The following is a 27,924-nucleotide window of genomic DNA, read 5'->3' as shown; positions in this document are numbered from 1 at the left end:
AGACTATAATGTTGTCGTTTTTTTTTTTTTAATATGAGGCCTGGCTATGATTTCTTTCCTTGGCTCTGTTAGTATTGCAGGAAGTGTAGCTGAGAGCTATGATACAGAAAGTGGGTTTGAAGATTCAGAAAACAATGATGTTGCCAACTCCGTTGTGAGGTTCATTGCCCGATTTATTGACAAGGTTTGTACAGAGAGTGGAGTGACGCAGGACCACATCAGGAGTCTCCACTGCATGATACCAGGTAATCAGTCACTTGAGGCTAAAGGATCAGAGTGTTGCAGTGGTCATCACCCAGAACAGTGCCTGTGCTGCTGCTCGCTTGTCTCTGATTTGCTTTTTATTTCTTTTATGTGGGACCCAGTCTACCCTCACATTAGCATTTTACTCAGCCTGTCCTTGTTTTCCTGATCCACAGCTTCTGCCTCACAAGTGCTGGGATTATAGGCATATGCCACCATGACAGGTTCCAACGTTTTACTAAATTGTGGCAAAATTAACATGAATTGCATTAATTACAGTTACAATGTTTAACCGTTCCAAATAGATTGGGAAATATTATTGGGTAATAATTTCTGTTTCTTCAGTCCCTACCCCTGGAAATATCTAACCTGCTTTCTATTTTTATGAACTGATCTGTTCTAGTGATTATACATATGTGGAATCATATATTTCAACTTTTTCCAGTAGCGTTTTTTCAGGGTTCATCCATGTGTTACTTCACTCATTCGTTTTTTTTATTAAATACTATTCCATTCTATGGATATATCTTATTTGTTCAGCCATTCATTTGTCAGTGGAGACAGGTTTTTCCACTTTTAGAGATTTGTGAATGATGATGCTATGGATATTTGCATACAGGTATCTGCTTGAGTACTTGTTTTCTTTGGGGATATATGCCTAGAAATAGAATTTTATGGGTTACATGGTTATTATATTTTAACTTTTGGAGGACCTGTCAATTTTTAATTAGATTTTCGCCCTAACATATCTGGAATTTCCTTGTTCTCCCTGGTTTATTCTTTTTCTTTTTGAATACTCTGGCTCATCCTAGGAATTGTAGCTATGCACATTGAGACCCTAGAGGCAGTACATCGAGAGAGTAGAAGACTTCCACCTATCCAGAAGGTAATTACCCCACATTGTGTGCTTTCCAGGGGCAACAGCCCTTTCAAAACACAGCAGCGATGGCTACTGTGCTCTAGACAGTGCCTTTCCCGCCATTTACAGACAGTTTAATGATGCATTAAAGGCTTTGAGGAGTTTCCCCTGCAGAGTGTTGTAAGCTACTGAAATAGGAATGCTGTCTCTTTTGTGACTCAGCAAAAGAACAATAATAACGTCTTGTTAACTCCACCTTTATATGGAATTAAATCATGAATAATTCTAATTCCCAAGCCCAATCCCAGGTTTTATATACCCCTCCCAAAAAGAAAATACTTTAAACAGTTACCATAAAAGCACTGGGTTCTTGAGTCTGAGTGTCCATGACAAACAGCTGAGAAATTATTAAGGATTTGGACTCTCTGGTCTCCTGAGTTAGAAAACCCTGAGACCTAGAAATCTGTGTTTTAAGCCACTCACATAGTTACTTTGTTGCTGGCCTCACACCTATTGCAGACTAGAATCTGGGCCCTCAGCTCTCTGACAGACTTTTAAAATACATCTAAAGAAGCAATCAGAAGCCACATAGGTAGGAGCAGCAGTTCTGCCTGAGGCTTAAGATTGAGCAGTCACAACCAGTCACACTGGTGCACCTCTGTGACCCCAGGATTCAGGGAGGCAGCAGCAGGCCGGTCTCTGTGAGTTGGGGGCCAGAACAGCTAAGAGTACATAGAGAAACCTGGTCTTGAAAAAACCAAAACCAAACAAACAAAAGAGATATAGTGGTCATTACACTTTGATTTCAGCATTTAGTTCTAAAATTCCTAGAGCCTTAGAAGAGAATAATGCTTATTTAGGTTGGTTTTGTGAGGGGGTTTTTGTTTTGTTTCTTGGTTTTGGGGTTGTGTTGGGTTTGGGGATGTTTTATTTGGTTTTGGGTTTTGTTTTTTGTTTTTTTTTTTTGAGACAAGGTCTCAGTATGTAGCTCTGGCTCTGATTGTCTTGGAGCTCCCTCTGTATAGACCAGGCTGGCCTCCAAATAACAGAGATCCACTTGCCTAAGCCTCCCCAGTGCTTAAACTAAAGGTGTGCATCACTATGCCCAGTTGATTTAAGTAGTTTTTATTGCCGACTAAAAAGCAGATGTTCAGATGTTCAGGGGAAATGATATTTTTCCTTATCTACATCTCCCAAGAGGAATCTTATCATGTTGTTCCTCATATACTGGACACTAAGCTAAATTTCTCATGTATGATGTTAATTACTTGTTCAAAAAGGATTAACACTTCTTAAAAAAAAAAAATCCATGACGAACCAAGTGATACACAATTTAAGTTCCAGCCCTGAGGAAGGAGGAACAGGTAGATTTTTGCAAGTTTAATGCCAGCCTTGTCTGCATAGTGAATGCCAGGCCAGCCAGGACTACATAGTGAAACTGTCTTTAAAACAGAACAACCAAAGCTAACAATGGAGTCATGCGTGGATGGCAGCACTCACCTGTAATCTCAGCTCTTAGGAAGTGCAGGCCATAGAATGAGGAAGTCACAGCCAATCTCAAGTATATGAGGATCTATAATAAATACACACATGCACACATGCATGCATACATACATACATACATAAAATTAATACTTAAAAGATTTTCTGCCAGGTGGTGGTGGCACATTCCTTTAATCCCAGCACTTAGGAGGCAGAGACAGGTGGATCTCTGAGTTGGAGGCCAGCCTCATCTACAGAGCAAGTTTTGGAGGCCAGCTTCATCTACAGAGCAAGTTCCAGGACAGCCAAGAGTATACAGAGAAACCCTGTCTTGAAAAACCAGAAAATCTCAAATCTATTTAAGTGTTTCTTTCTTTAGTGTACAGTATAGTACTGTTTGATGTGAAGTTTAAGCTTAAAATATACAATGTAATACCTTCCCTTCCCACCTTTGTCTCTGCCATAGCCACCACATACCATCTTTATTAGTGTTTACATTCTTGATGTTTTTTTTCTTTTACATTTCATTTTTTAAAGGTTATACAATGATTGTTTGAATGGACATTTCAAACTTTCAAGTTATTTCCTGTGTTTTTACTATTAATAAGCAATTCAGCAAAGAATCTTTTCATACTTGGACTTAGAAACTCTATTTCTGCTTCTTCCCAAGTCAGACTCAGGGTTGGCTCAGGGTTTCCAAACTATGCATGAAAAGGTAACCTGAAACTAAATAATGGAAATACTCAAGAGTTGCCTTAAAAACACTTACCTATTTTTAGCCCAAGATTCTTCGACCAGCTCTACTGCCAGGAGAAGAAATCGTGTGTGAAGGCCTTCGAGTCCTGCTGGACCCCGATGGTCGGGAAGAAGCCACAGGAGGACTCCTCGGAGGGCCGCAGCTCCTGCCTGCAGAAGGCGCCTTATTCCTCACCACCTACAGAATTCTCTTCAGAGGGACGCCACATGACCAGCTAGGTATGGCCCAGCACACACGTCAGAGCAGGAATCCCTGGATGCCACTTGAGGTTTTATTTATCCATGCAAAATGATTTACATACCATTTCAAACCTAGAAAATAAAAAAGGTAGGCTTGGTGTTGAAATCTCATTTTGGGGGCTGGATAGGTGGCTCAGTGGTTAAGGGCACCACCTGCTCTTCCAGAGGTCCTGAGTTCAATTCCCAGCAACCACATGGTGGCTCACAACCATCTATAATGTTATCTGATGCCCTTTTCTACAGATAAAGCACTCATATACAATAAATACAATAAATAAATCTTTTTAAAAAAAAAGAAATCTCATTTTGTTCTCTTTTGTTTGAAATTTTAATGTTGTATATTTTAGGAAAATGTATTTGTCAGAAGAAACTTTTTTAGGCTTTAGATACGAGCTTAATAAGTTGAGAAATACAGAGAATGAGGAAGTCTGAAGATAGGGAACAAATATAGAAGCCTTTCAATTCAAGAATCCTAGCTCAGGTCTTGCCAGCTCTGGCTCAGCTGTGGGCCTTTCATCGCTGCTTCTGTCATGTTAGCTATCACACTGCCCAAAATGTCTTCCCTCTTCTCTCTGCACATTCAACGCTACCCTTTCTTCAAAGCTTCCCTTCCCTCCCACATCTTGCAGAAATTATCTCCTATCCATCTCTCATGCAGAGATTGTCTCCTTTCCTGCAATACTCAAATCCTTGAACTGTCTGTGCACTTGAGCTGAGGAGTTGTTACCCACATGTTACAGCAGTGTTCGTGGGGCATCCCCCAGTGGAGACCTGGAAGCTGTCCAGGGAGCCTCATGATACTTCTTTTCTAGATGTATCTTCCCACAGGGAGTTTGTACTTTTACCTTCTTGTTTTATAAAATGTCTAAATTCCTAAATCTGTTGGATGCGCATCTAGTCTTAGCTTCCAGAAGCTTTCTGGAAGAAAAACTGAACAATACCTTTTACTCCATATGGGAACAGATTTTTAAAATCTATTGTCTTACCAGACATGATAGCTCAAGCCTGTAATCCCAGCACTTGGGAGGATCATGAATTTGTGGCCAACCTATAGTAACAAACTACCTCTCTCACCCCCCAAAAATATGTTCTCCTTTGCTTTATCATTATATTAACTGTCTTGGCGTTCTTTTCAGTATTAGGAGCTACTTCTTTGTTTCTGTATAGAGCCTATTCCTGTGTGGCTGCCTTGACGCAGATTTTATATGTACACAGTGGATAAAGACTATAGAATGATGGGCAGGTGCCCTAATTCCTAACTCTGGGGAAAAAATTATTATGTCTTATAAATGAATTACAGTGTTCCTTAGGGTTTCGATTGCTGTGAAGAGTCACCATGACCAAGGCATCTCTTACAAAGGAAACATTGATTTGGGGCTGGCTTGTAGTTCAGAGCTTTAGTCCATTGTCATCATGGCGGGAAGCATGGCAGCACACAGGCAGACACGGTGCTGGAGGAGGAGCTGAGAGTTCTACATCTTGATCCACAGATAGCAGAAGAAGACTGCCTTACTAGACCTAGCTTGAGCATGTGAGACCTATTCCCACAGTAACATACTTCAGCAAGACCACCCTTACTCCAGCAAGGCCACGCCTTCTAACAGTGCCACTCCCCGTGGTCCATGCACTCAAATACATGAGCCTGTGGGGGCCATTCCTATTCAGACCACTACACAGTACAATAAAATTAGTGATTTGGGTGTGATGGCACACACATTTAATCCCTGCATTTAGAGGCAGAGGCAGGTGGATCTCTGAGTTCAAGGCCAGCCTGGCCTATATAGTAAGTCCCAGAACAGCCAAGACTACATAGAAAGACCTTGTCTTTTTTGAATTTTTTTTTTCAAAATAAGATTTCTCTGTAGCTCTGGCTGCCCTGGAACTCATTCTGTAGACCAGGCTGGCCTCAAAGTCAGAGATCTGCCTGCCTCTGCATCCTGAGTTCTGGGATTAAAGGCATGTGCCACCAGCATGAGAGACCTTGTCTTAAAATTTTATACATACACACCAACACACACACACACACACACAGAGAGAGATATTCTAGGTTCTTGGCATTTTCTCTCACTTTTCCCTGACATTGTCCTCTGCTGATATGTTTCTTCAGAAGAGACTCTAGACCTTAGCTATACAGTATATTGCTGAGTCTGTATCCTGTCCTCCTACAGTTGGTGAACACACAGTTGTGCGGAGCTTTCCTATTGCCTCCATCACCAAGGAGAAGAAGATAACCATGCAGAACCAGCTACAGCAGAACATGCAAGAAGGACTGCAGATTACATCAGCATCTTTCCAGGTATGCCATAAGTATATCAGATTTTACAATACTTGCATAGACTGTATCACTTAAGTGTCCCTAATGAAAAACCAGTGTTTTCAGAATATTTTCAGCTTCATCTTTCCACAGACACAACACTACTCAACATGTATCAAAAAAGGAGGGAGGGAGGAGAGGAGGGAAGAGAAGAAGGAAGCCCTTCTAATAAAAAGTCTTGTACACACACATCTAGTAATGTTCCTATTTTCTATGGTCATGGGGTCAGAAGGTAGAGGCTGAGCATAAGCAGGTGTCTTAGAGTGTCTTTGGCTTTGGACATACCCTCCACTTCAGGGTTCTCTTGACCAACAAACTGTCAATCAGACACACAATGGCTCTTGTTCTCTGACAACTTATTTCTCAACTGCTTGATAAAACTTGAGGTAAATATAATTCTCTGTTTCAGAAGGAAATACTCTGGCATTTCTGTGCAGAAAGTAAAAGTCTAAGAAGTTTAGCTGGAGCTAAGACACTGTTGTCAACCAGGGGTTAGTCACTCTGTGACTTTCCAAATCTGTAGAAGCAATGGCACGTGGGAGAAGTGACCTCCCTTCGTTACTTCTTCAAAGTTCTTATCTCTAATAGTTAGATTTTCCTGTCCTTTGCTCCTTGTTGCTGACTTCTCAGACGCCAAGGTGCCCAAGGTTTGCATCTCTTCCCGTGGAAGGGCCTCGCTTCATGGTTCCTGTGTTCTCTCACTCAGGGAAGCTGCTGGCTAAGAACTTGAACCTTCTCACATCGCTTCATAGCCTTGGCTACGAGGATTTTCTTACAGTGCCAGCCACCAAAGAACTCTACACTTAAATGTTGGCTGGCTACACTATTCACAATTCTTGTGAAACTGACTTTTCTATTCCTAGATTTGTTTGTAAGAAGGAACTCTTATTAGGCTACCTTCCTGCTCCACACTTAACAGTTGAGAAATAGGAAAGACACATCTCCTATGTCATTTACTCTAGGGTAATTAATTCCCTATCTCATTAGAGAAAAGACAGTTTTAAAGAAAGCTAATTTCAAGAAAAATGATTTCTTTTTCTTGCCAACTGACAATCTATATTGCAAATAAACTTTTCTGAGCCTCAATCTCTTTTAAGTTTATTACAACTTTGTGGAATCTGTTCTCTCTGCCCACCTTTCCATGGTTTCTAGGGCCCAAAGTCAGGTTGCAAACACTTTCACCTGCTGAGGCATCTGTCTAGTCACACTTTCTCTTTTAAGTTTTTTAAATTGTATTTCATATTCAAAGTCCATACAAGTTCTAAAATTCTATAACTTCTAAAGTTATGGTACTGTTACTATTTTCTGTTTAATATTATTTTCTGTTCACTGTTGTTTTCTGTAATGTGAGTAAAAGTTGCCAAGAAATCCTTAATGCTTCTGCTATGTCTGTCTCTTTTATCTCTAGTTAATTAAAGTAGCATTTGATGAAGAAGTCAGTCCAGAAGTGGTAGACATCTTTAAGAAACAGCTAATGAAGTTCCGTTATCCTCAGTCCATTTTTAGCACCTTTGCTTTTGCTGCTGGACAAACTACCCCACAAATCGTTTTGCCCAAGCAGAAAGAAAAGAACACCTCATTCCGGTAAGAGGAAAGATGGGTCTCTTCTCTTCAGCCCTTACATACCCAACTAAGAGGAAGTAACCTATCTTCCATTAATGATGGCTTTTCTCAGAGAGAATGTTTACATGTCACTTGTGTGTGGACATCAAAGGACACTTTGTGGGACTCAGTTCCCTCCTTTCACCGTGTGGGCCCCAGGGCTGAACTCAGGTCACCCAGGTCACCAGTTGCACCTTTTTCTACAGTGAGCCATTCTGCTGGCCCTTTTAACTCCTGACTAATTTATATCCTATTGTCTCGTTAGTTAAAGCTGATGTTGGTGGTTAATTTAGAAGTATGGCCTAATAAATATTTATTATTAGGCTAATTATTATTATGGTGGTATTTTCTAACCCGCTAGCAATCAATGAAAACACAGACACCTGATGTATTTAGAACAAGCTTTTACCCAGGGCAAGGCAGATGTTACCTCCTAAGCCATCCTCCAATAACCCCAGTCTCCATCCCATTCCATCTGCTTCTAATCATTTCTATTTTGGCTACCTCCCATCCATAATCCCAAAATACTTGCTGAAGTTTTCCATGAGGAGCTTGGGAATCCCTCCTCTGGGCCCATGTGGCTCTATTTCTATGCCATGTCGATTTCCCTACTCCCCCCTCCCGCACCCTCCCGGCCTGTCTCTTCTTTTTCCCCAAGAGTCTCTCTTATCTTCAAAAGCATGCGAACCTTAGCCACACCTATCCCATTTGCTTACCCAGGTGTATTGGCTTTTATTGGTTAAACAGGAGTAAATTTTTAGGCAAGATTACACAACAAAATTTGGGGTACAGTAAAAGACAGCAAGCAGTAATTAGCATCAAAATACATCAGACCAAGCTCCAACAGCTCAAAAGGATTATCAAAAATCTGAGTTGTTATTTTCTCCTCTTAAAAAGAAGAATTGTTCTTTTTCTATACTTAAACAAGTTTACAGCTAATTAGAGACAAGGCACAATACACACATACTTACTTAAAACATTTGAGAAATAAGTGTTGCCAACCAATATTGTCATGTGACCTCAGAGAAAGTTTTAATTGAAGGAAGAGGGGGACTCTCTATGCTAAATTAAAGACTTGCTAATGTGATTTATGGGGCCATGGTGGAAGCACTGGCATAGATAATGGAATAGGCTTGGGAATGCCCAAAGGCTTAAGCAAGGAATTTAAGATTTGAGTGATCGGCTGGGCGTGGTGGTGCATTCTGTAATCGCAGCACTCAGGAGGCAGAGGCAGGAGGGTCTCTGTGTGTTCAAGACAAGACTGGTTTACATAGCAAGTTTCAGAACAGCCAGGGCTGCATAGGAGACCCTGCCTCAGGTTGGGGTGAGAGGAATATTTAGGTGATCAGTATTTTGTCCCACTTTAAGTTCTTGCACTTTTTGCCTGAAGCAGTGTCCTGATGACAGTGAAAGTAGTTATTCACAATATAGAAAGAACAATTAAAAAAAAAGCTTAACAAAAGCATGTACTATAGCACATAAGGATGTGGTTCTGGAGAAGAAACAACGTGAGTAATATAGATGTCAAAAATATTAGTGGTGCCTTTATATACTAAATTGATTTTTCTCTTTGGTTCTATGGCTTCTAGAACTTTCTCAAAAACAATTGTGAAAGGTGCCAAAAGAGCAGGAAAAATGACTATTGGGAGGCAGTATTTATTGAAGAAGAGGACAGGAACAATTGTGGAAGAGAGAGTAAATCGTCCTGGATGGAATGAAGAAGATGACATTTCTGGTATATGAGAACTCATTTTCCATAATTCATTTTCTTCTTTCTTTTCTTTTTTCTTTTCTCACTGAGTAGCCCCGACTGGCCTTCAATTCACGGAGATCCACTTTCCTCTGCCTCCTAAGTGCTGATGTTAAAGGTATGTGCTGCCATGCTGTATCTTTTCGGTTGTTTTGTTTTGTTTGAAGCAGATTCTCTCTGTGCAGCCCTGGTTGTTCTGGAACTTCCTGTGCAGAGCAGGCTGACCTCACACTCACAGAGACTTCCTGCCTTGAGTGCTTTCAAGGCAGATGCCCTTTGTTATGTCCAGTCCAAGAGAGAGCCATGTCTTCTCCTTGCCTGTTAGTGATCTTGAAGATATTTCAAAGGCCTTTCAAAGTTTGATTTAACTTTTCTAACATTAAAAGTAAATAGAAAATTAGAACAATTTTAAACATAATTGTTTTGTTGCGGTGACATACTACCAGTTAGGAATGTCCTTTTTTAAAAGATCCTCTCTAAGGTATTTGGTTTTTGAGTAAATTCTTTCACATTTATATCATAGAGGAATCTGAACCTATGATTACAAAGCAGTGACAGAGTTGTCCATGTATATTATGTCCTCTAATGAAAGGATTTCCAGAAACCAAGTGTAACTTTTCATAGCCTTTCCCTCTGCTGTGCTTCTAGTTAACCTAGAAATTTCAATATGAATGTATTCTTTTGAAAGTAATACAAAACCTTGGATGATGAGTTGGTATAGTGATTTTTTTTTTTTGTCAAGGGGGGTTTCAAGACAGGGACTCTCTGTGTAGTCTTGGCTCTCCTGGACTCGCTGTGTAGACCAGGCTGGCCTCGAACTCACAGAGATCTACCTGCCTCTGCCTCCCGAGTGCTGGGATTAAAGGCGTGCACCACCAAACCCAGCTGCTATAGTGATCTTATTAAAGATAAGCTTGGAACTAGCCGATATGCCTGATCCATCCAAGTCATGACAAAAACAAATTCAAACAGTACCTATCCACAAATCTGGCTTTACAGAAGTTACTAGAAGGAAAACTCCACCCCAAAGGGTCAAATTACAACCAGAACTACATAGGAAATAGATAACTACACCATCGCAAAATCACAACCTCACAAACTCTCAACTGTAGCAAACAGCAAAAATGAAGAGACTTAGCACTCACTAGTCATTCATATCTCTCAACATCAGTGGTCCCAATTCTCCAATAAAAAGACACAGACTGAGTGGATGCATAAACATGACGCAACATTCTTCTGCATTCAAGAAACACATCTCACCCACAAGGACAGACATTACCTCAGAGTAAAATGTTAGGGAAAAATATTCCACGCAAATGGTCACAAGAAGCAAGCTGGTGTAGCCATTCTAATATCTAATAAAATAGACTTTCAACCAAAATTAATCAAAAGGGACGAGGAAGGACACTTCATACTCATCAAAGATAAAGTCAACCAAGAAGACATCACAATTTTGAACATCTATGCTCCTAATACAAGGTCATCCACATTTGTAAAAGAACTATTAACAAAGCTTAAACCACTCATCGATCCCCACACATTAATAGTGGGACTTCAACACTCCACTTTCACTGAAGGATAAGTCTTTGAATCAGAAACCAAGCCGGGAAATAACATCATTAACCGTCATGAATCAAATTGATCTAACAGATATCTACAGAACTTTTCACCCAAACGTAAAGGATTATACCTTCTTCTCAGCACCCCATGGAACATTCTCTAAAATTGATCACATAGTATGTCATGAAGCAAGCCTCAACAGATACAAGAAGATTGAAATAATACCTTGTATCCTATCAGATCACCATGGTCTAAGGCTGGACTTCAACAACAGAAATAACAAAAAGCCTACACACACATGGAAACTAAACAACTCTCTACTTAATGACACCTGGATCAAGGAAGAAATAAATGACTTCCTGAAATTCAATGAAAATGAAGGAACAACATACCCAAATTTGTGGGACACAATGAAGGCGGTGCTAAGAGGAAAATTCATAGCACTAAGTGCCTTTAGAAAGAAAATGGAGATATCCCACATAAACAATTTAACAACACATCTGGCAGCCCTAGGAAAAAAGGAAGTAGAAACACCCAAGAGGAGTAGATGTCTGGAAATAATCAAACTCTGGGCTAAAAATCAATAAGTTAGAAACAAAGAGAACAATTCAAAGAATCAACAAAACCAGGAGCTGGTTCTTTGAGAAAATTAACAAGATAGACAAACCGTTAGCCAAACTACCTAAAAGACAAACACTATCCAAATCAGCAAAATCAGAAACAAAAAGGGAGACATAACAACAGACACCGAAGAAATACAAAGAATCATAAGAACCTACTTTAAAGGCATTTATGCCACAAAATTTGAAAATCTAAGGGAAATGGATAATTTTCTCGACCGATTCCATTTGCCAAAAATTAATCAAGATCAGTTAAACAGGGAAGCTGGAGAGATGGTTCAGAGGTTAAGGGAACTGTCTGCTCTTCCAGAGGTCCTGAGTTCAATCCCCAGCAACCACATGGTAGCTCATAGCCATCTACAGTGAGATTTGATGCCCTCTTCTGGTGGGCAGGTGTACATGCAAGCAGAGCACTGTATACAAAAATAAATGAATATAAATCAATCTTTGAAAAAAAAAAGATCAGATAAATTAACTAGCCCTATTTCGCCTATAGAAATAGAAGCAATCATTGATAGTCTCCCAACCAAAAAAAGCCCAGGGCCAGATGGCTTCAGCGCAGAATTCTACCAGACCTTCAAAGAAGAGCTAATACCAATACTCTTCAAGCTACTCCAAAAGATAGAAATGGATGGAACATTACCAAATTCTTTCTATGAGGCCATAGTCACATTGATGCCTAAACCCTACAAAGACCCAACAAAAAAAGAATTTCAGACCAATTTCTTTTATGAGCATTGATGCAAAAATACTCAATAAAATACTCGCAAAATGAATACAAGAACATATCAAAGACATCATTCACCATGACCAGATAGGCTTCATTCTAGGCATGCAGGGATGGTTTAACATACGGAAATCCATCAATGTAATCCACCATGTAAACAGACTGAAAGAGAAAACCCACATGGTCATCTCCTTAGATGCAGAAAAAGCATTTGACAAAATCCAACACCCATTCACGTTTAAAGTTCTGGAGAGATCGGGAATACAAGGCACATACCTAAACATAATAAAGGCTGTATACAGCAAGCCAATAGCCAAAATCAAATTAAATGGTGGGATACTCAAGGAAATCCCCTAAAATCAGGGACCAGGCAAGGCTGCCCACTTTCTCCATATCTCTTCAATATACTTCTTGAAGTTCTAGCCAGAGCAATAAGACATCAAAAGGAGATCAAGGAGATCCAAATGGGAAAGGAAGCAGTCAAATTATCCCTATTTGCAGATGATATGATAGTGTATATGTGACCCCCAGAATTCCACCAGAGAACTCCTACAACTGATAAACACCTTCAGCAAATTGGCTGGATACAAAATTAACTCAAAAAAGTCAGTAGCTTTCCTATATACAAATGACAAACAGGCAGAGGAAGAAATTATGAAAACTACACCTTTCACGATAGCCACAAGCAATATAAAATATCTAGGAGCAACTCTAACCAAGCAAGTGAAGGACTTGTTTGAAAAAAACTTTAAATCTCTGAAGAAAGAGATTGAAAATGACATCAGAAAATGGAGGGATCTACATTGTTCATGGATCGGGAGAATTAACATAGCAAAAATGGCCATCTTACCAAAAGCAATTTACAGATTCGACGCAATCCCTATCGAAATACCTACAAAATATTTTGAAGACATGAAAGATCAATTCTCAACTTCATATGGAGAAACAAAAAGCCCAGAATAGCAAAAACAATCCTATACAATAAAAGATCCTCCAGAGGAATCTCCATACCCGATCTCAAACTGTACTATGGAGCAACAGTAATTAAAACAGCGTGGTACTGGCACAGCAACAAGCTGGTGGATCAATGGAATCGAATTAAAGACCCAGAGATGAAACCACACATATTTGCTCACTTGATTTTTGACAAAGAAACCAAATCTATTCAATGGAAAAAGGATAGCATCTTCAACAAATGGTGCTGGTCTAACTGGATGTCTACATGTAGAAAAATGCAATTAGACCCATATTTGTCACCATGTACAAAACTCACGTCCAGGTGAATTAAAGACCTCAACATAAAACCAGAGACATTAAGTTGGCTAGAGGAAAAAGTGAGGAAGAGCCTGGAACACATTGGCACAGGAGACAACTTCCTGAACAGAACACCAACAGCCCAGGCCTTAAGGTCAACAATTAATAAATGGGACCTCATAAGGCTGAGAAGCTTCTGTAAGGCAGGAGACACTGTCAACAGAACAAAGCGACAGCCTCCAGGCTGGAAAAAGATCTTCACCAACCCTTCATCTGACAAAGATCTAATATCCAAAATATATAAAGAACTCAAGAAATTAAACACCACCAAACCAAATAACCCAGTTGAGAAATAGGGCTCAGAACTAAACAGAGAATTCTCAACAGAGGAATATTGAATGGTTGAGAAACAAAGAAATGCTCAACCTCCTTAGTCATCAGAGAAATGCAAATCAAAACAGCACTGAGATTCCATCTTACACCCATCAGTATGGCTAAGATCAAAAATTCAAGCGACACCACATGCTGGCAAGGATGTGGGGAGAGAGGAACACTCCTTCATTGCTGGTGGGAATGCAAACTAGTACAACCACTTTAGAAATCTATCTGGCACTTTCTCAGAAAAATGGGAATAGGGCTTCCTCAAGACCCAGCTATTCCACTCTTTGGAATATACCCAGAAAATGCTCCACCCCACAACAGGGACATATGCTCAACCATGTTCATAGCAGCCTTATTCATAATAGCCAGAACACGGAAACAGCCTAAGTGTCCCTCAATAGAAGAATTGATAAAGAATCTATGGTACGCTTACACTATGGAATACTACTCAGCTATTAAAAACAAGGAATTCTCGAAATTTGTGGACAAGTGGATTGAATTAGTAATTATCATAATGAGTGAGTTCACCCGGAAGAAAAAAAAAAGTGAAATGGTATATACTCACTTATATCTGCATACTAGCCCAAGGGGCATGTCCCATGAAAGTCTTCACTTACCAGGAAAGTGGGTCAGAGGGGAGGACATCCTATTGGGACTTTAGGTGAGAGAAGCATGGGAGAATGGGGAAATAGAAGGATCCAGAGGGTCCTAGAAACCTACTAGAAGAACATTATGACGGGCAGATCTGGGTCCAGGGGTCCTGCTCAAACTATGGCACCAGCCAAGGACAACATAGGCAGTAAACTTTGAACCCCTACCCAGACCTAGCCGATGGACAGGACATTCTCTACCTTTGAGTGGAGAGTGGGGTCTGACTTTCATGCAAACTCGGGTGTACCATATTTGACCACGTCGCCTTGATGGGGAGACCTGGTGGCACTCAGAGGAAGGATAGCAGGTTACCAAAAAGAGACTTGATACCCTATGAACATACACAGGGGGAGGAGGTCCCTCTTAGTCACAGACATAGGGGAGAGGGGAGTAGGGGGAAAGCGGGCGAGGGGGGGGAGGAATAGGAGGATACAAGGGATGGGCTAACAATTTAGATGTGATATGAATAAATTAATAAAATATTTTTAAAAAATAAATAAAGATAAGCTTTACTAACAGATTTCTCTGTTAAATCCTATATACAAATTACTGTACTTTAATATCAATAGACAGGCCTGACTGAAACAGAAAAATGTGGCTAATGATTTTAAATCATTTTTAGTTGTTTTGTTTCTTTTAGAAATGGGGTCACAGGATGCATTCCTTGCTGGCCTAGAACACACTGTGTACACCAGGCTGGCCTCAAACTCAGAGATTCACCTGCCTCTGCCTCCTGAGTGCTGGGATCAAAGGCATTGCAATCACACCAGGTGAATTTTTTATTTCTTTGTTTTTTGAGACAAGGTTTTATGTATCTCAAGCTGGCCTTGAACTTCTAATACTCCTACCTTTCAAATGCTAGGGTTTTAGGGATATATACCTACAATACCTAACTTTTTTTTTTACAAGTTATTTAAATTACTTCTCTGATTTTTGAGTTGAGTTACTCTTGATATATTTCTAGTTTGTTGCTGTTTTCATCTATATTTATCTATAATCCCTTATAGAAATTATATGATGTAATTTATGACACATAAAATCCTGGTAACCCTAACATAAAAACCTTCTTCAAAAGGAAGTTTTGAGCCAGGCATGGCATTGCATCCCTTGAATCTCAGCATTGGGGAAGCAGAGGCAGGCAGATCTCTGAATTCCAAACCAACCTAGTGTACATATGAAATTCCAGGTCAACCGAAGCTATATACTGAGCCACTGTCTCCAAAAAGAGGGAGGAGTAATTGTTGCTGTTGTCATCTTCGTCGTTGCTGCTGTTGCTGTTGTTTTCTTGAGTGTTATACCTTGAGCTGATTGTTTTGACAAAACCTATTTTACCTGTCAGTTTCAGATGATAGTGAACTCCCCACAAGTACGACCCTAAAGGCCTCAGAAAAATCTACAATGGAACAGTTGGTGGAAAAAGCATGTTTCAGAGACTATCAGCGGTTAGGTTTGGGAACCATAAGTGGAAATTCCTCCCGCTCAAAGCCAGAGTATTTTCGAGTCACTGCCTCCAACAGGCTGTATTCGCTATGCCGGAGGTAAGTGTCAGCGGGCTTCAGAAAGACACCTTTTTTTATTCCCCACTGAATCTTCAAAGTGTTCCAGAAACAAGATCCCAGAAATGTGTAGATTTAAAAGATATGTTTTATGCAGTAGAAGATGGCATCCCATCGGTATTTTCAGAACATGCAGGTCACTGGAAAGTCCCTCTGCTATAACAGAAGGAGACAGTGTTTGTCCTCCCTATGCATGGTCCTTATTTATCTTTCTTTGTTTAGTTTCTCTGTTTTCTGGCATGTGTAAAGATGGCCTAGAGTAAGAATACATTTCCCCAGGTACATGGAGAAGAAGCGTGTCTGCTGTAGGCCTGAGCTCCACAGACATCGTCCAGGGCCAGAGAGTAAAAATTGCCACTTTGCAAACCGTTTGCAGGTTCTTAGCTCTGCCACCAAACCAGCCACAGATTAAGGGGTGACTGGTGTGGCAGGTTGTGGCCATGGACTGTACTTGCAGCTTCAGATAGAGCCGGGGGCTCTTGCATATTGTCCACGTGGAGTGTTTTCCTACGCTGCTACTAAGGTTTCTTAGTTAGGGTTACAGTTGCTGTGATGAAGCACCATGACCAAAAGCAAGTTCAGGAAGTAAGGCTTTGTTTCACAAACGCTTCCATGTCACAGTTCATCCAAAGCAGTGAGAACAAGAACTCAGGCAGGGCAGGGACCCTGGGGGCAGGAGCTGATGGAGATGCGACGGAGAGGTGCTGCTTCCTGGCTTGCCTCCCATAACTTGCTCAGCTTGCTTTCTTGAGTGTGTTTGGAGGCTCTAGCAAGGGACTGCAGCTACTCATATTCCCTTGACGGAAGACTGCTCCTCCTCTGTTTGGGAAAGGTTGTCCTCTTCGACTGAGTGTGCAGCTTCGGGAGGGACACACGTGGATCATTGAGGGAGGAAGCGGACACCCACCTAGCCAGCCACATCAGCCGAGTCAACCCTGGCGGTCAGTGGGCTGACAGATGTTGCAGCCAGATCATCCTCACGTCCTCAGCTTACTTTGTTAGGGACCAGGAACAGCAGCCCGGGGATGGCACCGCCCCCAGTCTGGGCCTCTCACACAGTCACAATTAAGAACATGCCCTACAGGCTTACCTGCAGCCTGATCTTACGGAGACATTTTCTCAATTGAGGTTTTCTCCTCTGGCGACTCTAACTTGTGTCAAGTTGACATAAAACTAGCCTCGTGTGTGTGTGTGTGTGTGTGTGTGTGTGTGTGTGTGTGTGTGTGTGTGTGTGTAACAATATACGTGTGTATGTTTTTTTTGTGTATGATTTCAGGGCTAACCACTTGGTTTTGGATAACCATTTTCGGTGCTCTTCTCTAGGAAAGACTGTCTCTCCATTCTCAATATCCATTAGTTGCCTGTAGTTCTCCATGTAGGATTGAGGCCTGTCGGCCTTTCCCCATCTGTAGTTGTCCTTGTTGTCTTAATAGAGGATTGCTGGGACACTTCTTATTAGAAGGTATTTATGGTAGAATAAAAGAATACATGTCAGTCTCACTGTTAGGAGAAAATAGAATAACAATCCAGAAGGAGAAAAGAGTGGGAAGAAAGAAAAGAGGGACTCAGAGAATACAAGACTGAGATTGAAGACTTAAATATATCTTGTGAAACTGAAAATAAAAGCTGTTGTCACCATAAAAAATTCAAAATAGGCATTAAAGTGAAATTATTATGGAACAAAAAGAAAAATACTAGAAATAAAAAAGCATCACTAATAAAAAGGACCAAGTAGAGTTACAGAATGCAGAACTGCCTTGACAATCAGAAATGTTCACCACATTGATAAATTTTAAAAGAAAACTATGTAATAAGTTTTATAGATAGAAAAACATTCTAGATACAGTATTCACTTATAGTTTTTATTTTAAAAATAGGAAATGGGAGCTATTTGCTATAGCTCCTGCTCTGGTCACATCTTACAACTCTCACAGCAGAAGTCATTTAATGCTAATTTATTGGAAGTTTTTCTCTTCACATCGGGGCAGGAATTCCCACCATTGCTTCCTTGGAGTGTTGTACTTAACATCCTAAGCAGTGCAAAAGACTGCTTAGGAAAAAACATGGTAGGCAACCTGAAGGAATCTAGAGGTAAACTTTTAAAATGAATAAATGAATTTGGTAAGGTAACAAGTTGGTGATGCAGTGACTAGTTACATATAAACCAAAGCCAAATCAAGGCAAAGAGAAATTTTTAAATGATAATATTTAGCTACTGCCAATTCTATAAACGGGAACACTAAGGAACATTCACTAAATAAGAATCTAATGGAAGATGTGCAGGACTACACTGTGAAGCATTCAAACTATTAAGGTCACTAAAAGTTCAAATAAATAGATATTTAAAGTTCTTAGATACTCCATTTTCTAATACATGCAGTTCCTCCATGAGTTGACCTGTAGGTATATTGAACCCTCAGTGAAAACCCCAACAACAAAGGCTGAGATGGTGCTTGTAAGACTTACATAGACACACTACAATGGCCGTGTTTTCACATTCTTATGACTCTTGATGTTACATCAAACATTATCATGGCACACTGGGCTTGGATGTGGTAGCCATTGCACAGAAGCCCCCTGAACGTCTCCTGGCCAGCTGTGTCCCATGCGCTGAACTTGATGGGTCCTCTGCTGGTATGGTAGATGAGCCAATACACCTCCATGCCCAGGGTGGCTGCACACTTCTCAAACTCTTCCGCCCTTCAAGTGGTGTTTCACAAACACCACCTTCCCAATACCACCATCCTCTACCAGGACGAGCTTGAGCTGGACCTGCAGCTCTCCCTGGGCAGTCACTGCGCCGATGCTTCCAGAAGAGTCTCTGAGCCTGTTCAACCCCATTGTATCATGTGGCAACAAAATGGATATTAAGGACAGGAAAGTTAAGGCAAAATCTATTGTCTTCCATTGAAAGAAGAATTTTCAGTACTATGATATTTCTGCCGAAAGCAACAACTTTGAAAAGCCTTTCCTCTTGCTTGCCAGAAAGCATATTGGAGATCCTAACTTGGAGTTTGTTGCCATGCCTGCTCTTGCCCCACTGAAGGTGCTGATGGACCCAGCTTGGGCAGCGCAGTCTGAGCATGATTCAAAGGTTGCGCAAATGCCTGCCCTCCCGGATGAGTGGGACAACCTGTGAGAAGGTGAAGGTGGAGCCCTGGTCAGAAGTCTAGTTCTACGGACAACTGTCCTGTGATGTCAGCAGTGCGGCGTGCGTGCCTCCTGAGTTAGCTAACAGATCCTGCACTTCATTGGGATGCCGAAGGAGATGAACAGCCTTTGGAGGAATGTGGCAGTTAGAACACACTTTCAGTTTTTTGGGGACTTGCATATTTAGCTGTTTGGAACAAAATTGTTTTTCCTGAATTTCAAAGATTATACTGCTACAGTCACGTCACACTCTTCAGCAGTGAAATCCCATTCCCATTCTCTTCGTTTAGAATCGGAATAAAGTTGTCTTTCACATAATATTAAAAAAAAAAAAAGACTTGCATAGCAATGCAGAAGATGGGCTGATGGAATAATACTACAGGCTATCAAGATTGTATTTATCCAGAGTAATCAGGGGTAGCGAGAGATTCAAGAGGGCAGTGATTCAGAGCAGGTGCTGTTCTTGCAGCGGACCCATGTTGCAGAGGCTCACAACCTCCTGCCACTGTAGCACCAGATGCGATGCCCTCTTGTGGCCTCCATGGACACCTGCACTCATACACATACTACATAGACGCATGACTTAAAACATAATACAAACTTTTAAAAAAGAAGTATTATCAAAAAAAGAAACAACAACAACAACTAGCCAGGTGTGGTGGAGCACGCCTTTAATCCCAGCACTTGGGAGGCAGAGACAGGCGGATCACTGTGAGGTCGAGGCCAGCCTGGTCTACAAAGTGAGTCCAGGACAGCCAAGGCTACACAGAGAAACCCTGTCCAGCTGGGGGGGTGAAGGGGGGGAACTACAGCAATTAAGATACAAGCAGACTAGTGGAAAAAAGAAGAAATACAGGCAGCAGCCTCGCACATGGACATGTGGTTTCAGAGAAAAGCAGTGGTGGAAGTTTGTTATTTAGGTTTTTAATAAAATAGTCCTGGAGATGCATATATATGAGGAAAAGTTAATGTTGACTCTTGACTTTTACATAAAACCTCAATTCCCATTGATTTATAGACTCATATATTAAATGCCTTTAAAATAAAGCTTCTCTAAAATTAGAGCGTAGCTGGGCAGTGATGACACATGCCTTTAATCTCAGGGGCAAGAGGCAGGAAGATCTCTGATTTCAAGGTCAGCCTGGCTTAAAGAGCAAGTTCCAAGATAACCAGGGCTACACAGAGAAGCTCTGTCTCAAAAAAAAAAATCCCAATATATTTTTTTTCAAGATTTTGAGATAGAAGATTTCTTGGGACAGAAAGGACATTACCCACAATGTAAAATGAGGAATTGTAGCACCTCCACGTCAGGACTAGCGTTAAGAGAGCGAAGAACCAGAGGCACCATTTGTACCTATAATTCCAGCACTCTAGAGGCTGAACCAGTACAATCTCTAAAATTCAAGGACAGCATGGGCTACAAGGAGAACATGTCTCAAGAAGAAGAGGAGGAGGAAGAGAAAAGAAGGAGGAAGGAAAAGGGGGATAAGGAAAGAAGTTAAAATGATAGGAAATTTTAATAAACATATCATAAGAAAGTGACTATTTGAGTGAAAAAACTGAACACACAAAATCATCTATTTAATGAGTAAAATCCCAAAAGAAGAAATATAAGTGCCTAGTAAATATATTAAAATGTTAATCATCCTTAGTCCTTAGGAAAATGTAGATAAATGCGCTAAGATCCCATTACCGTCTCTAGTCAGAATGCTGTTGTTGAGACCATAAGTAGCCACAGGTGGTGGTGAGGAGTGTGGGGAAGGAGCCCTTTGTCCTATGGTGCAGAGCACAAACTGCTGCAGCCACCGTGGGAATCGGAATGGAGGTTCCCCACAATGCCACAGTGTAATCTGCATACGATCTAGCAATACCACTAGTGAGTATAAACCTGAGAGAATCCCCAGGCAGTGGTAGCACACACCTTTAATCCCAGCACTCAGGAGGCAGAGGCAGGCGGGTCTCTGTGAGTTCAAGGCCAGCCTGGTCTACAGAGTGAGCTTCAGATAGCCAAGGCTACACAGAGAAACCCTGTCTTGGAAAAAACAAAAACAAAAACAAAAAAGCCTGAGCGATTCTAAGTCAGCCTACCACAGATGCACTTGCAAACCATGTTCATGGCAGCATTGTTCACAGTAGCCAAGATACGGAGCCAGCCCAGATGGCCACCACAGATGAATAAAGAGTGTGATACAGAAAGATAGATAGATAGGTAGATAGATAGATAGATAGATAGATAGATAGATAGAAAGAAAGAAAGAATGGAATTTTATTCAGCTACAAAAAAAGAAAAAATATCGTTTGTAGGAAGGTGGCTGGAAATGGTGAGCATATTAAGCAAAAGATACACTAAACTTGTAAATATATCGATTTTCCTTAATATGCATATTCTACATTTAAATATATATAACATGAAAGTAAAAGTACTGTGTGAAGGGAGCAGAGACTAAAAGGAGGTAAACAGGGATAAGAAAAGGTTAATGGGAGGAAGACAGAACACCCCGTTTTCTCTTCCACGGTGTGCGTGTGACATGAGAGCAGGAGGTGCTGTTTGGCGGGAAGGAGATGAGCAGCAGCAGCGGGGGCTGTAGTGGAGAGGCTGGAGTGGCAGGTCTGCAGCCTTATTAGTGCACCTAAGACAGTGATTTGTGGCCTTAAAATACATAGTATGGCAAATCTTATGTCATACATATCTTACCGTGATAGCTTTTTAAAAAAATCATCAAAAAGGATATGAAACCTCTCGAGTGTGAGTCTTCAAATAAAACAAATTATTGTCTTTTTTTCACTTACAAAGTAAGATACTCTCACCGTTTCCCAGCATCCTGTCCTGAACTCTGGGAGCCAGTCTTTAAAAATAGATATATAAACACTGACATGTATTGTATGAAAATTTCTGAGAATTAATTTTAAGTATGTTTTTATTTTTAAAAATTCTCATAATACAAAGTTGGTGACACACAGCTTTAATCCCAGCCCTTGGGAGGCAGAGGCAAGTGGGTCTCTGTGAGTTCAAATCCAGCTAGGTCTCCATTGAAATTCAGGCCAGCCAGCGTTACATAGTAGGCCCTTGACTATAAACAAACAAACAAACAGCGCTATGTAGTGTTAATGAAATGGTTAAACTTGTTTTGACATTTGAACCTTTTGTTGTCATACCAAAAGTTACTTGGTTTTGATTTTTAATCCTTTTAGATCTCTGGCATCTACAGGCAGTTTTGTTCTGTGTCGCTACTGTGACGTATTGACTGACCTGGTCTCATAACAGAGTGTTAACCCTAGCACTCAGCAAAGCACAGACAGGTGGACCTCTGTAAGTTCAAGGCCTTCTGGTCAGTTTAGCAAGTCCCAGGCCAAACAGGAATATATGATAAGACCCTATCTCAAAAACAGTTTTTGAGTTTAAATGAACTTCCATATTTTATGATACATCTCAGCCATTATGTTTCTGTGTATCCAAAAATCACAGTGATATTATGCTATTTATACTTTTATATTATCTCTCCCCATGTTTCTTACCCTTCTCCTCCTCCAATCACTCTCTTACCCCATCGTGCATTTCTGAAGCTATCCTGGCCTTTTAGTCATACCTCAAGCTGTACAGGACAGTAGTTTACCAAGAGTGGCCCGCTGCTATCGACACAACCGCCTGCCTGTTGTGTGTTGGAAGAACTCAAGAAGAGGTACTCTGCTCCTCCGGTCTGGAGGGTTCCACGGGAAGGGAGTCGTTGGTCTCTTCAAATCACAGAACTCCCCTCAAGCTGGTAAGCATCTCTCTTCAGCACAACTCTCACTGCAGAGTATTCCTAAAACTCAGCATAACGGTCCCGGCCTGTGGACTCAGCTCCTAGGGAAACTGAGGCAGGATCACGAGACCCCAGGAGTATGAGGGCATCCTGAACACCATGGTGACAGAGAGACAGAGTCTCCCCAGAATTAAAGGGAGTAAGACCTGAGCCCAGCTGCCTCTCACCACACCTTTTTCACTGTGCCACACACAGAGTATGCAGAACAGCACTTTAGGTGAAGACAGCTGCTGGCCTGTGGGACTCCATATTGAACTGCCATCCTTCTTACCATATTTGATCTTTTCCTTGGTTTTTGACAGATAATTATATGAGAAAGTCTTTGGTTCTAGGCTGTTTTCATTCTGGCAAACCAGAATATCTCTTATTGCAAACTAGCTTATACCAATCTTTGCTTTTTATTTTTTTATTTTTCCCCTCTGAAAAGTATTTAACTGCAGAGGTAAACAGGGTTTTTATCCTGTGTGGCATGAGAATACACACAAACAGCAACAGTAAACTCAACCAGAATGCAGCGTTCAGAGGACTCAGAGAATCTTTAGGAAACTAGGGAAATAGAGAGTGATATTGTCCCTTGTCCCAGGTATATTTGTGAGTGCCATGACTAAAGGAGTAAAGTCTTGAGCTACACTGTGCTGACGGTTTCATGGTTTCTAGTTAAACGTTGGCCCACTATGGTATTAGATATAATTTGGGGAATAGCATTCTTCTGAACCCAAAATCTTTTATGAAGAAGGTAGAAAAGCCAAGTGGTTTTGAGATCTTTATTTTCATCCACTTCACTCCTCCAGTATGCCCCCTCATAACTTGCTTGATTGAGGGCATCATGCACGATGCTGTGTTGGCCTGCTTGGCGTTTCAGCAGTGTTGTAATTAAAGGAAGTTGATTGGCCACTTTCTGTTTGGGATCTCTCCCAAGCCAGAGGGTGTGTAATAGAGCGCAAGGGGAGGTAAATGCAGAAAGGCTGTGAGCTCCTGAGCACTGGCGAGCATACTACGGAATGTACAATAGGAAAGTTATTCCACTGTGTTGTGATATATCTGATAGGAATTTTATTTTTATATTCTAGTATGTATTTTATATTTCTGAATAAATATGTTTGCTTATATTTTGGTTTTTTTTTTCAAATTGGGATGTGCCTCCTAATTGATGTGATCAGAAAGATTAGTGTAATAGTTGAAAACAGCACATGAACCTTACCATTCATGATGTCTTAGAGCAAATAAAAGTGATGCTAATTGTTTTCTGTGTAAGGTATAAGAAAATGTATGATTCTGCTGTCCTTTTAGTGCCTCTCTTCTGGATGCCTGAGCTTGCAGAGTATATAGTACACACCTGTAATCCCAACACTTGGGAGAGGTGGAGGCAGGAGGAACAGTGTTTCAAGGTCAGCCTCAACACCATCATGACTCTGAGGCTAATCTGTACTGCATGCAACCTTTATCAAAATTTAAAAATACATAAACAGATAAAGGGCCTAACCCCAGTTCAGTGATTTAGTTTTGCCTCACACAAACTAGGCTCAGTAGTTCCGTGCCCTGCCTCTGCCCTCTTTTAGAAAGACCAGGGAATGTGGCCAAAGTGGCCCCTCTCCTCCTCCTTTCTTCCTCTGCTCTTCCTGCAACACAGCCCCCACAAGCTCATGCACTCTGTTGAATCCATTAGGAAATCCTCACACCTCCTACTCTGGAATGCCAAAAAATCCACTCTATGCTCTCTGCTCCCACACATTAGCATAGGCAGGATGGGAGAAAATCGTCAAGGAGACATTGTGACTCTTCATTTTGGTTCTGTCAGTACACCTGTGTTTAGAAGGCTGGTCCTGCCCTGGCTTTTCAGACTTGGGCTCTTTATAGGAGAGTGATGAGCAACTGAGAAGTGGGTGTATTGAACCCAGCATCCAAAGACAAGCCACATAATTGACCAGGCTGTAAGTCTAACTGGCTTCTACATTTGGGTGTGGTAGCATGAACTTACATAAAGTAAAGGCAGATATATTTGAGCTTATTTTATTAACACAGAGACTTTAATATCTTTTTCTTTTGTATCATAGTTTCTACCTCCCCTTTAGAATCTTCCAGTAGCATAGAGCAAGAAAAGTACTTGCAAGCTTTATTGACTGCGGTTACTGTCCATCAGAAACTCAGAGGCAACAGTACTCTTACTGTCAGACCAGCACTTGCTCTGTCCCCAGGTAAGGTCTAATGATACTTTTCTTGACAACTACTTTGAAAAGGCAATGTTGGTTTCTGAAGTTAATCTCTTTAGATACATGCTTTTAGTTACTTTAACATGACTGTAAAATGTTTATCCTGAAAGGCTATAACATAGCTTCTTGACCTTAGAAGTCACAGTACCACTGTTAATGTCTAGTAATTAGTAATTTTGTATAGAGAGTCAATTTTTTAAAAAATAGTATTAAGACAGAAGGTATCACACATAAAGTAGCCCTTAAAGTCTCAGAGTCTACTTTACATAAACTCTAAAATATTATTATAAAGTTGAATGTACAAGTTGAAAATCTGATTATTAAATGTATAATTGATTTAAATTACCATATAAATTTGAAATTCCCAAATTTTCTTTAGCCTTTTACAGTTTTGCATTAGTTTGTTTTCTGTAGATTTGGATGAAGCCATTAAGACTTGTACTGATATTCTGTTTCAGTTATCATGTGATGGAACCCCAAAGGGTTCATGTAGAGGTAACCCTAATGTGTTAGACAGGAGCATGTGACTTGAGAAGTTGGTCTCTGTGGCTTTAATCAGCTCTCTGAATTACCTCAGCATAAGCAGCAGGTGGCTTTTCTTGCAAAGTAACACCATGCATGCCTTGCTTCATTTCTCACTAGATTCTCTGATTGCACCTGCCAAACCTAGCTCTATAATCTTGTAAATATGTGTTATCTCTGATGAAACAAAAGCCTTGCTGTGTTACCTCTAATAAAGCTTTTGGGGATTTAAAAAAGTACAGTGTTTGGCAGCAATTAGACATATTACACATGAAGATAACTTTTTGTCATTTGAGTAATGTTAAGTTGAACACCATGGTTTGTTCTTTTTTGTTGTTGTTGTTGTTGTTGGGAACTGTTTGTTTGTTTGTTCGGCTGACTTTAGGGACTGAAAGGAGGACCTCCAGAATGTCCATTGTGCTTAAGTAGGTAGTGCCAGCACATTTTGATGTAAATCCATCCAATAACTTTACTCAAGGAGGTTAGTAAGACTAATTTTATAACTGAGCACCGATACAAACTTAACAGCAGAAAACCCTCTTCTAGATAGTGAGTGTTTTTTAAATCAACTAATCATGTTTTTTAGTTGTTCTTAATTACCCTTATCAAATGAATGATAGAATTTATTTCAATGAGTACAGTTGTTACTGGTATCTTACATGTTGATAATTTAGAAAATTAGGAGGTGAGAGAATCACGTTTAAATGATGATGACCAACCAAGTTTACAGAGCAAAAAGACCACTTACAAAATTAGAAGAGATACCAGTCTAAGCTGTGCCTCCAGAGCCTTTAGTTTTACTTTGAGGGTAAGCTAAAATGATACTTAAGTTTCTCTTCCTCACTCTCTCTGGACATAACAGCTGGCATGAGGAGGAGGGGAGAAGTGGCCAGGCCACGTTTGTCTCGATAAGTTACTGTGAGCCTCTTTCACTCTTCAAAGGTGATTCTGAACCAGGCGGCTCCACTGCAGAGTTCTGCTGCTCCACAGTGGAGTCACGGTCATAGACTCTTCCTCTCCTTGAAAACAAACACCTACATGACCTGGGTTCTACATGGACAGTGTCAGCAGTGGGCAATTCCTTTCTTCCCAAAAGCAGTACTGTGCATATACAAGCAACTCTTTGTTTAAAAGATCTTTCTCATATTTCTAAAACTACTACCACATAATTTTTACATGTTGACCTTTGCTGTGGCATATGCCTGGAATCCTAAAATTCAGGAAACTGGGACAGAAAGGAGCTAGAAACTAAATCTAGCCAGATGTGGTGGCACACGCATTTAATCCCTGCACTCAGGGAGGCAGAGGCAGGTAGATCTCTGTGAGTTCGAGGCCAGCCTGGTCAAAGAGAGTCCAGGACAGCCAAGGTTACACAGAGAAACCTTGTCTGGGAAAACAAGCAAACACACACACATACACACACACACACACACACACACACACACACACACACACACACACACACACACAAAGAAACTAAATCTGATTTCCCACACTTCAGATCTTCAACTTTAAAAGCTGTTCTCATATTTTCTGTCTGTTTTAATTAGTTCTGAGTTCCCCCAGGAGATTAATGCCATTTGAAGTCCCTCCATCTGGTTCACATGTACTGTTGTCCTTCACATACTGGCCTGGAGAGCTGCTATTGGCTGTGTATAAAATTTCACCCTCTTAGGTGTTTTCCAATGTGGACTACTAATTGTGTTAGAATTTGGATATCAGCTCTGTCCACCAGTATTAGTAATTGCTTTTACAGTCCCTTTTCATCTATAGAATCAATTACTGTTCTCATGTTTGAAAAAACAAAGGAACAAGTCGTAACGAAAGCAAAGGCAGACTCTTGTAAGCTCTGAGGAACAAGATTGGTCATTATAGGCTGTGTTCTTACTAGAATCCACTTGGTCCTTATTTCTAAACCTATGCCTTTCTTTTTCATCCAGAAATATTATCTGCATCACCTGGTATTTTATGGTTATTTGACATAACTTATAAGACTCATTCCTTTTTCTAAGACTGTGAATAATCTGTGAACACTCCATTGCAGAATTTGGCTCAGAGTCAACATATAAGCTCTGTTCTAAAAAATTAACCTTTTTTTTTCTTTTGAGAGCCATGCACATGTTCTAGTAGTCATTGAATGTGTCCTTAAAACACTGTAACTTCAACTCTGGGGTCAAGTTTTCAGTTAATTTGGTCGGCCTCGAGACTGTGGGATCTTATTTCCTGGGACTATAGCAAAGCACC

At 40.6% G+C, this 27,924-nt stretch overlaps 1 protein-coding gene across 3 annotated transcripts in view; it reads left to right on the top strand.

Moving 5' to 3' along the window:
* Window positions 1-27,924, top strand: part of SBF2 (SET binding factor 2) — a 322,117-nt gene that overhangs the window by 254,207 nt on the left and 39,986 nt on the right. For all 3 annotated transcript variants that reach the window (XM_084772489.1, XM_084772490.1, XM_084772488.1), the window contains 9 exons: window positions 73-245; window positions 1,056-1,129; window positions 3,364-3,559; window positions 5,749-5,876; window positions 7,303-7,478; window positions 9,086-9,231; window positions 15,779-15,977; window positions 22,710-22,906; window positions 25,003-25,143. In XM_084772489.1, the coding sequence (XP_084628615.1) occupies window positions 73-245; window positions 1,056-1,129; window positions 3,364-3,559; window positions 5,749-5,876; window positions 7,303-7,478; window positions 9,086-9,231; window positions 15,779-15,977; window positions 22,710-22,906; window positions 25,003-25,143 (1,430 nt within the window). The remainder of the gene's footprint in view (window positions 1-72; window positions 246-1,055; window positions 1,130-3,363; window positions 3,560-5,748; window positions 5,877-7,302; window positions 7,479-9,085; window positions 9,232-15,778; window positions 15,978-22,709; window positions 22,907-25,002; window positions 25,144-27,924) is intronic.

Source organism: Acomys minous, assembly GCF_964271855.1.
Source record: "Acomys minous genome assembly, chromosome: 2".
In the NCBI taxonomy this organism is placed as follows: Eukaryota; Metazoa; Chordata; class Mammalia; order Rodentia; family Muridae; genus Acomys; species Acomys minous.
The sequence above is the reverse complement of the archived record's forward strand: the minus strand, read 5'-3'. Positions and strand labels throughout refer to the sequence as shown.